At 35.8% G+C, this 15,162-nt stretch overlaps 1 protein-coding gene across 1 annotated transcript in view; it reads right to left on the bottom strand.

Annotated features, from left to right (window-relative positions):
• CFAP47 (cilia and flagella associated protein 47) overlaps positions 1-15,162 on the bottom strand; it is a 184,418-nt gene that overhangs the window by 34,032 nt on the left and 135,224 nt on the right. The window contains exons 50-52 of the mRNA XM_039329589.1: positions 15,020-15,124; positions 10,492-10,648; positions 2,299-2,391 (exon numbers count right to left, since the gene is read on the bottom strand). Coding sequence (XP_039185523.1) covers positions 2,299-2,391; positions 10,492-10,648; positions 15,020-15,124 — 355 coding nt within the window. The remainder of the gene's footprint in view (positions 1-2,298; positions 2,392-10,491; positions 10,649-15,019; positions 15,125-15,162) is intronic.

The following is a 15,162-nucleotide window of genomic DNA, read 5'->3' as shown; positions in this document are numbered from 1 at the left end:
CCAGCCCCCGGGCCTTGTGTTTGACATGTCTGATGTAGGCCTTCTTTCTCAAGTTCGACCTATTTCACATTTGATGTTATGAGAAAAAATTAAAAAGATAAGTGCTATGAATATAATCTTCCCAACCTAAAGCAAAGGCAGGATATAAATCTAATATGCAAAATAAACAATGAATATTAAACACATATCATATTTTAATGTTTTTGAGCACTGAATCCTATGCTCCATTTATTGGAGTCATGAGAAATAGAAATAATACTTTAAAATGAATTAATAATTAAATGTAAATTGAAGTGATGAAAGAATATTCCTTTTAAATTAACTCAGACAAGTTTAACAGCATGAGTTTTATCTAATTCAAATACTACTGTTCAGAATAGAAAATGGGGAAATGCAAATGGCAAGGGATGGGTTTGTATATATGAAATGAATTATGTATCATTTCTACCTTAATAAGATTTAGAGCATTCTAAAAAATATTTTCAAAAAGAATAGTATTACAGTGGTGAAGCAGGGCAGATATATTCATTTTAATTGAATTAATCGTTTGCTACAGTGAACAATTTAAATAACTGCACTTGTCTAGAATGAGAGTTCTGATATTATTAGAGTTTTGGAAAAGATAAACAATATAATTAAAGTAATAAGACTTCCTAACATTATTATAATACATCTGATCTTCTCTGGGTTTCCTACAAATTATACCTATAGAATATGGCATGAGGAATGATAATAAATAAACAATGGAAAGTTTACAGCTTCTGCCATCAGAATTCTTGCCCATTCAGCAGTTTTCTATGGATTATGTTTCTCCAGAGAGAAGGGAGATACAGGGGTCATGCAGACTTTTGGCATTAATTTGTCGAAGGAAATATACACAAAGAACTGCTAGGGTATAAGACTTCCAGGAAAGAAGATTAGATTCAAATAGTTCATATCAAACACTTGGCCCTCTTTTGCTGTAAAGGACTATCTCAGTTTGATCATTTCATTCCCTTCGAGGTCTGGAAGAACATTTCAGACATCTGTACAGCAGCCATGAAATATCCAATGTACTAGTCTGCTGTGATATGAAGGCCCCTATCAAAAGGCCACCAATGGAAGTCTCTGCAATTTTGAACTTGATCGCTCATTTGAGAGCAAAAAAGGCTCTGGTGATTATTTAATTCCTCCTAATTTAATTAAAAAGTATCATCAATGGTGAATACTATTTCAGCCATGCTGCATCAATGAAAACTGATATGTACTGATAAAAGGGGCCACATTTTTAAACATGGTAATCACAGTCATTTTCTTTATTTTCAAAAAAGTTAATAGGGATGATCCTGCCATGTATAGGACTTTCGTTTGTTTAATACTACTATGTATGCCAGGTATCTTCAGCATCCTGTGGAAAATTAATCCTTTGATGGCATAATCTCTTTATAAGCAGTTTCTATTGATCTGGAAGCAGCATTTGATTCCATCTCCTGTTATACTGCAATCAAAACTGGCTGCCTCAGTTGATCTCTACTTACTGTTTTTTAATCAGATACTTTGTAATAGCACTCTCTGAAAATGAGTTATAGCTCACAGGGAGATTTATCAAATGCTGTTTCAACACATTAGGAGTCAAACAAGACTGCATACTTTCTCCATTTTGGTTTAATGTTTATATCACTGTTGTGGTGGGTCATTTAAGTAGCATAAATTTTCATCCTCCTAAGGTTGCAGACAAGTACATCTCTATCTGTCTCTATGCAGATGATGCAGTGATTCTTAGAAGAGCTTTATATGTTGCAATTCAGCATTATAAGAAAGATCAATTATAATAAAACTATGATGTTTGCAGAGACCAAAAGGAGTTATTATGAGTCAGCTGTCAAATTATTTAACATTAAAGCACAGTTCCTGTATGGAATACAACTAGGTCCTTTTTTCAGTTTGCCCCTCTAGAGCTTGTTCAATATAAATTTCCTAAAATATTACTTTGGGTTACCCACTGTGTTTGTAATGCTTTTATATGACTAGAAATATATCTAATGAAAACAGAAGGTAGAGTTTAGTTATATATCTTTAAATACTGGCTTACACTCCACATTTTTCTTATAGATTTTATCCTTTTGATACAAACAGATTATTTTCAATCCAAGCGGAAGTGATCCCTCATATTAAAACTCTCCTTACATCAATCAATTTTTTTTACTGTAAAATGGTTATGCTTGCATACAACTATTAAGTGAATTTGAGCTACATAACTATATAGTTTCACAGTTACATAAAGGTATCTTATAGAAACTTAAACTATAAAAGTACTACCTTGCGTTTCCTTGAGTGGAAGCCAGAAAATACTGTCTTTAGTGGAATGCTGGCATGAAGTTGCATGAGGATGGTCCATGATATGATCTCGATCTAATGAAGAAAAAAAAATCTTGTCACATTCAAGGAGGAGAATTCGCTAAAGATTGAAATGATCAAAGAATAGTCCTTGGAACAGAAATTGAATTTGTTAAAAGGTCTTTTTGCATTTTAATTTATGTATTACATGCCAAAAAACCCTATGAATATTCATGGAGACGTATTAAAATGCTTTGAAATAATGTATAAATAATTTCTTTCCTACCCTCCCCTAAAAATATCCATTTTGGAAAAGGGTTGAGTTAGATGTTTGCTATTTAAAATAATGCTTACATAGTTTAAAAGAAATTATCTGCAATGAAAACACAATGAGAATTACTTTTAGTAATTCTTTATTTTATTTTATTTGCTATACATTTTCTGAAGATTTATAGTGTTCTCTTGATTCAACAAGTCTCTGAATAGTGTTTGATAATAAAATCATTTCTTAAATATCATATAATAGAATAATACAATAGGAAAGAATAAATGCTACTGCTGTAATGCAGAAAGCAATGAGTGCTACTTTAGAGAGAAAAATAAGACTAGTTAAAAATAAAAAAGGAAAATAATGGATAATCTGATTATATATGCTTACATAGTTGAATAATCTATCTATCTATCTATCTATCTATCTATCTATCTATCTATCTATCTATCTATCTATCTATCAGATGTACATGCTATTTCAACTGGCTCTTGCTCAATCCAGTACAATAAATAGATTAAAAGATTAAATGACAATCAGGATGACAATCAAAAGAGACACATTTCATATTGGAAAGAGCAGCTTCTGATCAAATAGGAGATGCCCACTTAGAATATGGTGATTAAACAAACCAATGTCAGCTATGTGGAACCCTAGGGACACATGTGACCTAGAATTATATTGTCTATGATATAACTTTGTAATGAATTCAGAATTCTGGAAGTACTATATTCTGCAGACTCCCCAGTGGTTTCTTGAGTATGAGTTTTGACAAAGCCAGAGAGACAGAACTGTGAGGAGGAAAAAGAAATGGAAAATAATGTAGAAGAGGGAGGGAGGGAGGGAGGGAGGGAGGGAGGGAGGGAGGGAGGGAGGGAGAAGGAATGGCCCTACTTATAACTGGTATGCAGACATGTAACATAAGAATTGTTAATATATGCAATACCATGACTCTCTAAAGAGTTATTGAAAGTTATTGACATTTTATATTAATTAGTGTCAAATGAATATCCTGCACCAGATTTATTAATATTTTAAAAAACAAACTAAGTTTTCTGATCCACAGACTGTCCATTCCAGCACTAGGAAATGAGAAAGAAATACATATTTCTTTAGTAAAACTATACAATTTGCAATAAGAGTAAATGGGTAGCAGGAAGACCTCTATGATGAATATTCAGATAAGCTAGTTATGAGCAAACCAATCACGTTTTTTATCTTTTTTCATGAATACAAAGATTTATGATAACCTAAACAGATTTACTTTTCATAATTTAATAATTACAAATTGTTCATATAATTGTTTGTTAACTCATCTTATCTGTTTTGAAAAATTTATCTTGAGATAGTTAATGCATATGAAAAAATAGGTAACTAATTAGTAAAGATGACATTTATGGAAAATGTATAAAAAGTATAATGAATGAGGGTGAAGATTCATTCTCTGAGCTTGTGGGTTGGTTTCTGAACGTTTTATCACCAAGCTAGGTAATATCTTCAGCAGAGTTTAGGGGATGTCAATGTCAGTGTTCTGTTTATCAGGGCTTCAGGTGTGGGTGTGTCAAGTGGAGGGGTCTGTGGTATGTTTTGTGATGGACCAGGTGTGAGTCATCAGTGAGTCTTGTGATGGGTCTTGTGATGGAGAGGTTACATCAGGTCAGGATCATTGGGAGGTGAACTGCTGGGGGGGGGCTTGCGTGGGTTGGTCTCTGGTTGGCTGTGTGGTTGATTCAGATCCTGACTGGTTTATAGGCTGGTTGCAGATCAGTGTGTCCATTGAAGGAATTGCTTGTGGAGTGCCAGGCTTCGATGAACTCACAAGCATGACAGTTGATAGCATGGCCAATGATTTTTGTATTGCTCCAATCGAACTGGTACTGTTTAGTATCGGTAGAGATTAAGGATTTGGGATAGTGGTGTTTGATTGCTAGCCAGTGTTCATGAATCCTGGTTTTTAATTGATGTGACGTTTGTCCCATGTAAAATTGGTTGCAATGGTTACAGTTGATTTTGTAGATTACATTGTTTCTTTCATCCTTCTGTGTCTTGTTTTTTGTTCTGGATAATTCCCGATAGAGTGTGACTGGGGGGTTTATGGGCTATTGCTATTCCTAGGGGTTAGAGAATTCTGGCTGTCATTTTCAACACCCCTTTTTTGTATGGTAGGGTTAGTTTTTGCATGGTATAATGAATAATGGATTTCAAAAGCTCTGCACTGGCTATGGTAAATGATGTACAGAAAAATGTTACTATCAATGGATAGACTATGTTCAGAAGAAGTATGGAACTACAAAGTTTCACTTATTTTATGAGTAATGAATTTGTTTATAAACTTATGATGTTAAAGTTTGAAGAGAGTTAAGGGCTAGTATGATTTTGGTTATTGTATAATTAGTAAACTTAAATAGATTATGTTTAATATGTTTGTATAACCCTGTACTTGGCTCTGGGAAGTCGGGGGAGGGTGGTGGGGGTGGGGGGAGGATGGGTTGAAGTTTAAGTAGCTCAGATAAGTAGAAATAGTTTTATTGTATATAATATTGATGTTTTAATTTGGAGAGAGGAATTGCTCGGGCATTTTCCCTGGACCGCATCCAGAGCGAGAAGATGGGAAGAAGGGAAGAAGATGTTGAGGAGAAGGAGGAGAGGGGGAGAGTGAGGAAGAGGAAGAAGAGGGGAAGTAGGTTAGAGGGTGGATGCGGTTTGGGGGGAAATGGGTGAGCAATACCAAAAGTTGTGTGTATCAATTTGTTTTATTTTTTATCTGAAGTATTTTTATGAATGTAATGTATTGTAAAATTGAAAATAAAAATTTTTTACAAAAAAAATGGATAGACTATGGAGAATAAAACAATGTTACATCTGTGCTATCAAACCATCTAGCAGTTTACTGCACAAAGTCTAACTGCCATGAGTCATTTTGTCCAATTGTTCTGGTACAGACTTAATTCATGTCACAGTAGTAATCTATGTACTCCTGGCTGGCAGTGTGCAAATGTTATGGAGCTTAATTACTCCCTCCTATATTACTATTCCCCTTTATGGATTACTGCCTTGTTGTGGCGAAGGGGCTTGCGTAACTCAATGAAGCTATAAGCTATGCCGTGCAGGGCCACCCAAGACGGACAGGTTATAGCAGAGAGTTCTGACAAAATGTGATCCACTGGAGAAGGAAATGGCAAACCACTCCAGTATCTTTGCCATGAAAACCCCATGGACAGTACTAAAAGGAAAAAAGATATGACGCTGGAAGATGAGCCCCTCAGGTCGGAAGGTGTCCAATATGCTACTGGGGAAGAGCAGAGGGCTAGTACTAGTAGCGCCAGAAAGAATGAAGCGACTGGGCCAAAGCCGAAAGGACGCTCAGCTGTGGATATATCTGGTGGTGAAAGGAAAGTCCGATGCTGTAAAGATTTTTTCTCCATAGGAACCTGGAATGTAAGATCCATGAATCAAGGCAAGCTAGACGTAGTCAAAAAAGAGATGACAAGAATGAACATCGACATCTTAGGAATCAGCGAACTAAAATGGACAGGAATGGGTGAATTTAACTCAGATGACCATCAGGTATACTACTGTGGGCAAGAATCCCTCAGAAGAAATGGAGTAGCCTTCATAGTCAATAAAAGAATAGGAAAAGCAATACTGGGATACAATCCCCAAAATGACAGAATGATCTCAATTCGAATCCAAGGCAAACCATTCAATATCACAGTAGTCCAAATCTATGCCCCAACCACTGGTGCTGAAGAGGATGAAATTGACCGGTTCTATGAAGCCCTACAGCACCTTATAGAATTAACACCAAAAAATGATGTCCTTATCATCATGGGGGATTGGAATGCTAAGGTAGGAAGCCAAAAGATAACCGGAATAACAGGCAAGTTTGGCCTTGGAGAACAAAATGAAGCAGGGCACAGGCTAATAGAATTTTGTCAAGAGAATACGATGGTCATAACAAACACTCTTTTCCAACAACCCAAGAGACGGCTCTACACATGGACATCACCAGACGGTCAACATAGAAATCAGATTGACTATGTACTCTGCAGCCAAAGATGGAGAAGCTCTATACAGTCAGTAAAAACAAGACCAGGAGCTGACTGTGGCTCAGATCATGAGCTTCTCGTTGCAAAATTTAGGCTTAAATTGAAAAAAGTAGGGAAAAGCACTAGGCCACTCAGGTATGAACTAAATCATATTCCTGATGAATATACAGTAGAGGTGACAAATAGATTTAAGGAACTGGATCTGATAGACAGAATGCCTGAAGAACTATGGATGGAAGTTCGCAACATTGTACAAGAGGTAGCAACTAAAACCATCCCAAAGAAAAAGAAATGCAAGAAAGCAAAATGGCTGTCTCCGGAAGCTTTGCAAATAGCTGAGGAAAGAAGGGAAGCGAAAGGCAAAGGAGAAAGAGAAAGATACACCCAATTTAATGCAGAATTCCAGAGAGTAGCTAGAAGAGATAAGAATGCCTTCTTAAATGAACAGTGCAAAGAAATAGAAGAAAACAACAGAATAGGGAGGACCAGAGATCTCTTCAAGAAAATTGGAGATATGAAGGGAACGTTTCATGCAAAGATGGGCATGATAAAGGACCAAAATGGCAGAGACCTAACAGAGGCAGAAGAGATTAAGAAGAGATGGCAAAACTACACAGAAGAACTATACAAGAATGAGCTTAACATCCCAGATAACCACAATGAGATGGTCATTGATCTCGAACCAGACATCCTAGAATGTGAAGTGAAATGGGCCTTAGAAAATCTGAGCAACAACAAAGCTAGTGGAGGTGACAGTATTCCAGCTGAGCTATTCAAAATCTTAAAAGACGATGCAGTAAAAGTGCTACACTCAATTTGCCAGCAAATTTGGAAAACTCAACAGTGGCCACAGGATTGGAAAAGGTCAGTTTACATTCCAATTCCAAAGAAAGGCAATGCCAAAGAATGTTCAAACTATCGCACCATTGCACTCATTTCACATGCTAGTAAAGTTATGCTTAAAATCCTACAAGCTAGACTCCAGCAGTATGTGGATCGAGAACTACCAGAAGTACAGGCAGGATTTCGAAGAGGCAGAGGAACTAGAGATCAAATTGCCAACATACGCTGGATCATGGAGAAAGCTAGGGAGTTCCAGAAAAACATCTACTTCTGCTTCATTGACTATGCAAAAGCCTTTGATTGTGTGGATCACAACAAATTGTGGCAAGTTCTTAAAGAGATGGGAGTACCAGACCATCTCATTTGTCTCTTGAGAAACCTATATGCGGGTCAAGAAGCAACAGTGAGAACGAACACGGAACCACTGATTGGTTCAAAATTGGAAAAGGAGTCTGGCAAGGCTGTATACTGTCGCCCTGCCTATTTAACTTATATGCAGAGCACATCATGAGAAAGGCAGGGCTAGATGAATCAAAAGTTGGAATTAAGATTGCCGGGAGAAATATCAACAACCTAAGATATGCAGATGATACCACTCTAATGGCAGAAAGTGAAGAGGAACTAAAGAGCCTCTTGATGCGGGTGAAGAAGGAGAGTGCAAAAGTTGGCTTGAAACTCAACATTAAGAAAACCAAAATCATGGCATCCGGCCCTCTCAATTCCTGGCAAATAGATGGGGAAGAAATGGAGGTAGTGACAGATTTTATTTTTCTGGGCTCCAAGATCACCTCAGATGGGGACTGCAGCCAAGAAATTAAAAGACGCTTGCTCCTGGGGAGGAAAGCTATGGCAAATCTAGACAGCATACTAAAAAGCAGAGACATCACCCTGCCAACAAAAGTGCGTATAGTCCAGGCCATGGTTTTCCCAGTTGCAATGTATGGCTGTGAAAGTTGGACCATAAGAAAGGCTGAGTGCAAAAGAATTGAGGCCTTTGAACTATGGTGCTGGAGAAGACTCTTGCGAGTCCCTTGGACTGCAAGGCGTTCAAACCGGTCGGTCCTAGAAGTGATCAACCCCGACTGCTCTTTAGAAGGCCAGATCCTGAAGCTGAAACTCAAGTACTTTGGCCACCTAATGAGAAGGAAAGATTCACTGGAGAAGAGCCTAATGCTGGGAAAGATTGAGGGCAATAGAAGAAGGGGACGACAGAAAATGAGATGGCTGGATGGAGTCACTGAAGCAGTAGGTGTGAATTTAAATGGACTCCAGAAGATGGTAGAGGACAGGAAGACCTGGAGGAGCGTTGTCCATGGGGTCGCGATGGGTCGGACACGACTTCGCAATTAACAACAACAACATATTACTATTAATTTACCAAAAAAAAAGATTCTAAAGAATAGCATGATTTGAATGATTACGTTGTTATAATCTGCAACCAGTCAAAAGTTACATCATCAACACAGTAAACCTGAAAAAAATGGATGAATATGAGAATAGAAACATTTCTTAAGCAACTATACTGAGCCTAGAAATATAATTAGAAACAACATCTTACTGCTCTAAGGACAAACAGTAACCAGACATTCCATTGGTAATTGGATCCCCATTGAATCCAACAGTCACCTGGGATGGACCAACTGAATGGGTGAGATTGACACCAGTGAGCCAGAAGGCAATCATAGAGTGATTTGTCTCAGGATACAGTTCACATTAACTTCACATACTTAGTGCAGAACATAAACATATCATAACTAAACCCCTCAGGAGCAGCTTGAAGAGGGAATTATGCTACTAGTTACCAAACTACCACTGAACTTACTAATTGTATTTGTCAGAATATCCACCTATGCATGTTAATCTATAATATAGTTAACATGAAAGTTATAGCTGTTCTCAAAATCAATATTTTCATTATCATATGTAAATAAATGTGAAAATAATTTGTTCTTAATATACTTAATAGTTTTCACAGTTTAAAATATACCAGTTACTATATCTATAAGCAACAATATGAATTTGGATTAGATTGCATCCAGCATATAATACTGCTAAATATTTTATCTAAATAATAGTATCCCTAAGAAGCAGAGGAGCAGAAAAACAGCAATTTCACAATGGAAATGAAATGACTGAGGTGCATGGTCTACAATTTTGTTATGCAAATGCTCTTAATTTAGCAATGCCCTCTGCAAGTGAAACAGCTATTGTCTGTGAAATAAAATATATCAATTAAATGCAATATCAAATATTTCTGCAGAGTTTGGTTTAAAATTTAAAAAGCATTCACAATAGATATAACTTGATCCAAAATATGAAATTTACCACCTAGAACATTAGTAATTGCACAGAGGCATTAATCTTTTAGTTCAGCAAAATTCTGTCTTGATTTTCATAAAAGTTAGCTGCTGTTTCCCCAGTGAGGGCCTGCTAACATGAAAATCAAGATTCCTATAGATAAAAATAAAGAATATTAATGTTCTATTGCTATGTTATGGCATTGCACAATTATTGCTATACAATTATACATGGATGGATTCAGAACTTCCTTGTATTGGTTCTTGTTGGAAAGAGACAATAGAGTTATACCCTGTATCTCTCATTCTGTTTTATGGACTTTCTAAGTAAAGATTCTAAAATGGCTGACAGAAGTTGTCAATTTCAATGATCATGCAGCATCAATTATTGCAAAGTTATATTGTTCTTGCTACTCAAGAAAACAAACTGATCCAGAAAGGTACTGTCCAACTTGCTATTTATCTATCAGTATCATACCTATTTTCTCTAGAGTTGGGTAGTGGTTGGCAGAATAAAACCTTACATTGCATCCTAGTTACTGCGGTAGAAGGCCTATTATGAAACCCAATCTTCATTGTTGGGAGAAATTAGTTTTATGTAATATAAATATTTTTTTAAAAAAATCATTCTATGGTATACAGTAGATTTTTTTAAATCTTTCTTTAGATGGATAATCCAATTTCCCAGTCATAGACGAATATGAGGGCACTGTCATACCTGTTAAAATTATATTTACCACTACTTCTTCAAATGTAGGATTCTTGAAGTTTACAATGATAGAAGAATGGTGATTAAGGCAAGAACTAACACTAGCTGGTTCCATTGGTTGAGGTATCCGACCGATACCCGACAAATAAAACACCCATTCTTCAAGCTGTAAATGGATAGAAAGGCTCATATTTTAACCAGATCAAGTCTTTTAGCTTACTCTAAAATAAAATATATAAAATGTATATCAGTTAAAAATATATAAATACATTTGACTCCATACCAGTCAAGTAGCTTTGGTACTCCTATGCTTACAGTATTATAACACAAACTCAGAGCTACAGTGTAAGCAAAATACTCTTTTACCACAAGAGAGTGTTCTGCTGCTTTCCCACTGAAGCCATTGTTGATTATGATTACTATAATCATTACAATTTGGGGAAATCCTATAAGATAGTTTTCATTCTTAGCAAACTGGTTATTCCTGTCTTTGTGATGGTGGACTAGTTTCTTCATCACCATTGATATAAATAGCACATGGCACAATGGCTTCTCATGGAGACCTAATTTGTGCATTTTTATAAAACAAAAACATGACAAATCTCTTATGAATCAGAATTCTGCCATGAATAATTATTACACTATTTCGATAACAGTGAAAAAAACTATAAAAACATTAAATGAAAAATCACTGCCCTGAGAGCAAATAAGTTGGGCATTCTACACAGAAAAGAATTATTATAGAGAACAACTTTTATAGAAACAAGTACTTTGTTAAGCACAATATTTGACAATTGGATCAACAATAGTACAACTATACAAATAACAATTCTAAAAGCATTCCAGAAAAATATTTTAAAAAGTTAAAGTCATTAAATTAAAGCAACAAAGTCTACTGTAATAAAGGCTTCACTTAAATAGAAATTATATTCAGTCAAAACAAGAAAGATAATAAACCCAATTTTAAAATAATTTTAATCTTTTTACAAGCTTTGTGTTCCTATACTTGTTATTTTTGAAGAGTTCTGCTTATTTACAGGAGCTGCATAGTCACAGTAGCATATTAAATAATAAATCTAAACAAAGAATATTTTGCAGGGCCTGATAACAGATCCTTCTTACCTCTAAAAGCACTTAGTCTCATTCCATTCTAAATGAATGTTGCTGGTTTGTCAAGGGAGCTAGTTATACAAGTATGTTAACTATTACATCCAGGCTGGTATTTCAATTCTACTGTCCCAACTCAATTAAATTTAATGATTAAAAAAATAGCAAGATGATTACCGGGTTCAAATTTTTATTGTCAACAGTTTTTCTCAAAACATTTAGAAAAGAAGCAGCCAATAACCATAGCAACTTCTCTCAATTCACTTATTACAATCATATATGATTATTGCTTGTCCTGTAAGTGCTGTCATTAGTTGATTTTAGATTATCAGCTATTTATCTTTGAGATGGCTTAAAGTATAAATTCAGAAGAATTTAATCAGTAAATCAAGAAAAGAGAATCATTTTTTTAATTGAAGTTTTGCCAACTTTTCTAGATACATTATCAAAATAACTTCTGAAGGGCCTTGCAACAAAATCTGGGCACTTAATCAGCACAATCAAATTACTAATATATTTTCAGTACAATAAACTGGTACCTTTTCTTAGGAGATGCAGTTAAGAAGTCAAAGGTTTTAAATGATTTTGAGATTAAAAGAGCAAAGAAAAATAATATGTGTTAAAGGAAAAATCATGGAAAAGGTTAATGTAGCACGACATGGCAAATATAAAAATAAGATACTGATTAAAGGTTCAGCTGAAATAAAAACTTGGAAATTTATCACTGTTTGACAGAAGCAAAAGTTGACAAAATTTTTAAGTTTCAGTTTGAAGTAGAAAGTTTTCAGTAAATTATTACTTTGTTTCTTTAGCTTTTGATAAAGAATTAACCTCTTCATTTAATGAACTCTCATAGTTTCAAACAAAATATCACTTTATTGTTTTGAACCACCTTTGAGTCAGTTATTAAACTATATATTCCAGAAATAGTAGTACTTGCTTTTTTAAACTCTTCCTCCAAATAAAAATTTAAAAAGAAATAATCTACATTATTTTTGAAATTAACTTTTGGTGTAAAAATTATAAAGTATTGCAAAAACATTAAGAGTAAAAAGTGTAAAGGTTCAAATATGAGGGTTGCGCATATCTTTCAACACATGGGAGTAAAGCATCTTTCTTGGAATCCTTTGCCAGATTTTCCACAGCTGATTTGTAAATTACTATACTCCCAGCTGTCTCATATCCATGTGCCTGCTTAGACTCTTTGCTTCCCAGATTTTTCCCAGCAAAGACAAGGATTGCAAGAAACCTTTTGTGAAACATTTGCAAAGTCCCAATAACTTATTTCCAACTTATTTTAAAAATAGTAGATGTAGTCCTCCCATAATTACCCTAACTGAGATCAGCAATTTCACTCCTAAGCAAAGTGATTGCTAAGTGAGAAATCATGTGTTCACTATTGTGTTTCTGGCTGGAAAGAAACAAAACTACTCAGTTTCACATCTAAGGCTTTTGTTTGCCTCCTAACCATTCCCCTGTCCTTTGAAATATTCAGTGCCTGCTAACTATTTTCTTCCTATCAAAAGCAATGCAATCAGACCACAGTGCCAGGCTGGGAACCACAGGTACACTACACAAATAACTTACTCTCTTCAAATTTCTTTCTCTCCAATCTCTCCTCTTGAAGGTGGGGTAGGCAAAGGAAAAATTGCCTACAGAAATTGCTTGCTTTTTTTCTCAAACCTTCTCCCCTCCACAGAACAAAGAGATTGCAAGGAAACGATTTCAAGACAATACCGCAAGCTAGCTTGAATAACACACTTACAATTTTCAGTCTGGGTTGCTGGCATAATTGCATTGCCGTTGATGTATAGAAGACAAAACAGCTTATTATCTTGCAATATTTTCCTCTCTAAAGTCTGTGCTTTGCAAGGGAAGAGGGGAGGGGGAAAAATCATACTTTAGGCAAAGGACAACATGTTCTGATTATAATAGTGATTATGTAACTGAGAGATGATTCAAAGACAGTAAATGGTTATAACCGGACTGTAAAATTATTTTTGGTACCATCATATCTGAACAGTCATTGAACAAATAGTTGCTAAGTGAGAATTGTCTATAAATAGAAACCTGCTAGCAGGTTAATATTGGCAGGTACAAAGAGCTTACAGATCAAAGACTCCAATCAACCTACTGGGGGGTAGCAAATAAAACAGTGGGGGAAAGAGCAGGACTTGCCATCCTGCTATCTTTATGATTTGTCTTCTATAAAAACCAGATCAAAAATATCACTATGTTACTTTCAAGAGTCATTCATTTCTTTAGTAAGTGTAGCATTTAACAATGTGAACAGACTTATACAAGATATAGGGTACCTTGAAAAATATAACAGGTAATTTTTGGTAAATAACCAACTGTTCAGCAACTATTCAAAGTTATGTCAGTGTTCAATACTTCCAACTAGTCCTCAAAGTTCAAGCCATCTCAGCAACCCCAGTCACATGATCGGGATCTGGGTAGTTGGCAACCAGCTTGCACTTATGATAATGGAAGCATCCCATGGTCATGTGATCTTCATTTGCTACCTTCCTGATGGTTTCCCAAAATCAAAGTCAACGAGGAAGCAGTTAGGGAAGATTGCCAGTCATTTCTGCCACTTTCATACTTCCTGCACTACATAGTACCTATTCCCATCAAGCTGCGCTTGTATCAGTCTATAGCAGCATTCTTCTACCCTCCAAAGCATCCATCCCCTGCCCAGCTACAGTACATTTGCTCTGCACTGCACTGCAGCCCCTTACCTGCCCATCAGCCACCTGAGACTTGTGACTTCCTACCAGCTTTCCCATTGACTTTGCTTTTGGAAAACCAGCAGGAAGTTGCTTAATGACCTGCAATCCTCATTCAGTATGGCAACAGAGATTGCTGAAATTGCTGTTGCTAACTAATATGGCCACATGTTGTGTTTTATAGCTACATTGCTTAGCAATGCAAATAACGGTCTCAAATACCATCATTTAGCCAAGACTACCTGTTCTCCCCCCCACCCATAATTCTTAATAAAGATCTTAATTACAATATAAACTATATTCAGAAAAATAAAGGAAGGAAGGAAGGAAGGAAGGAAGGAAGGAAGGAAGGAAGGAAGGAAGGAAGGAAGGAAGGAAGGATACTATTTATCTTTATATACCATATATACTGATGGATAAGCACATCTATGGATAAGCCAAACCCAATTTTGGAGGTGCATTTTGGGACCTAAATTCTCAACTTATTTCCAAGTATATAGAAATCCTCTTGGTCAGACAGAAGGAGGGAATGGGTTGTCCAACAGGAGGAGGAGGATAGAGAGAGGAGGGGCAAGGAGGGAAGAGGAAGAGAATTACAATTGAGCCATGTTATAAAAACTCGCTTTTATTGTCAGCCTAATTATTACTTGTATTAATATTAGATACTTTTTTATTCATTAAATGTAATTGGACATTCCTACCTGTGGACATTTGAAAATTATGCTTGCAGCGTGATTTGTTCTTCCTAGTGCAGATGGACAAAACAGAACTGATACTTCAGTGGTGGAATGAGGAGCAACAGTCAACTGCAAAAACATGGGTAGCAAAGAGAGAGATGAAAAGC

Source organism: Crotalus tigris, unplaced genomic scaffold, assembly GCF_016545835.1.
Source record: "Crotalus tigris isolate CLP2741 ecotype Arizona unplaced genomic scaffold, ASM1654583v1 scf7180000024401.5802323, whole genome shotgun sequence".
In the NCBI taxonomy this organism is placed as follows: Eukaryota; Metazoa; Chordata; class Lepidosauria; order Squamata; family Viperidae; genus Crotalus; species Crotalus tigris.
Note: the sequence above shows the minus strand (reverse complement) of the source record. Positions and strands in the feature narration are given on the sequence as shown.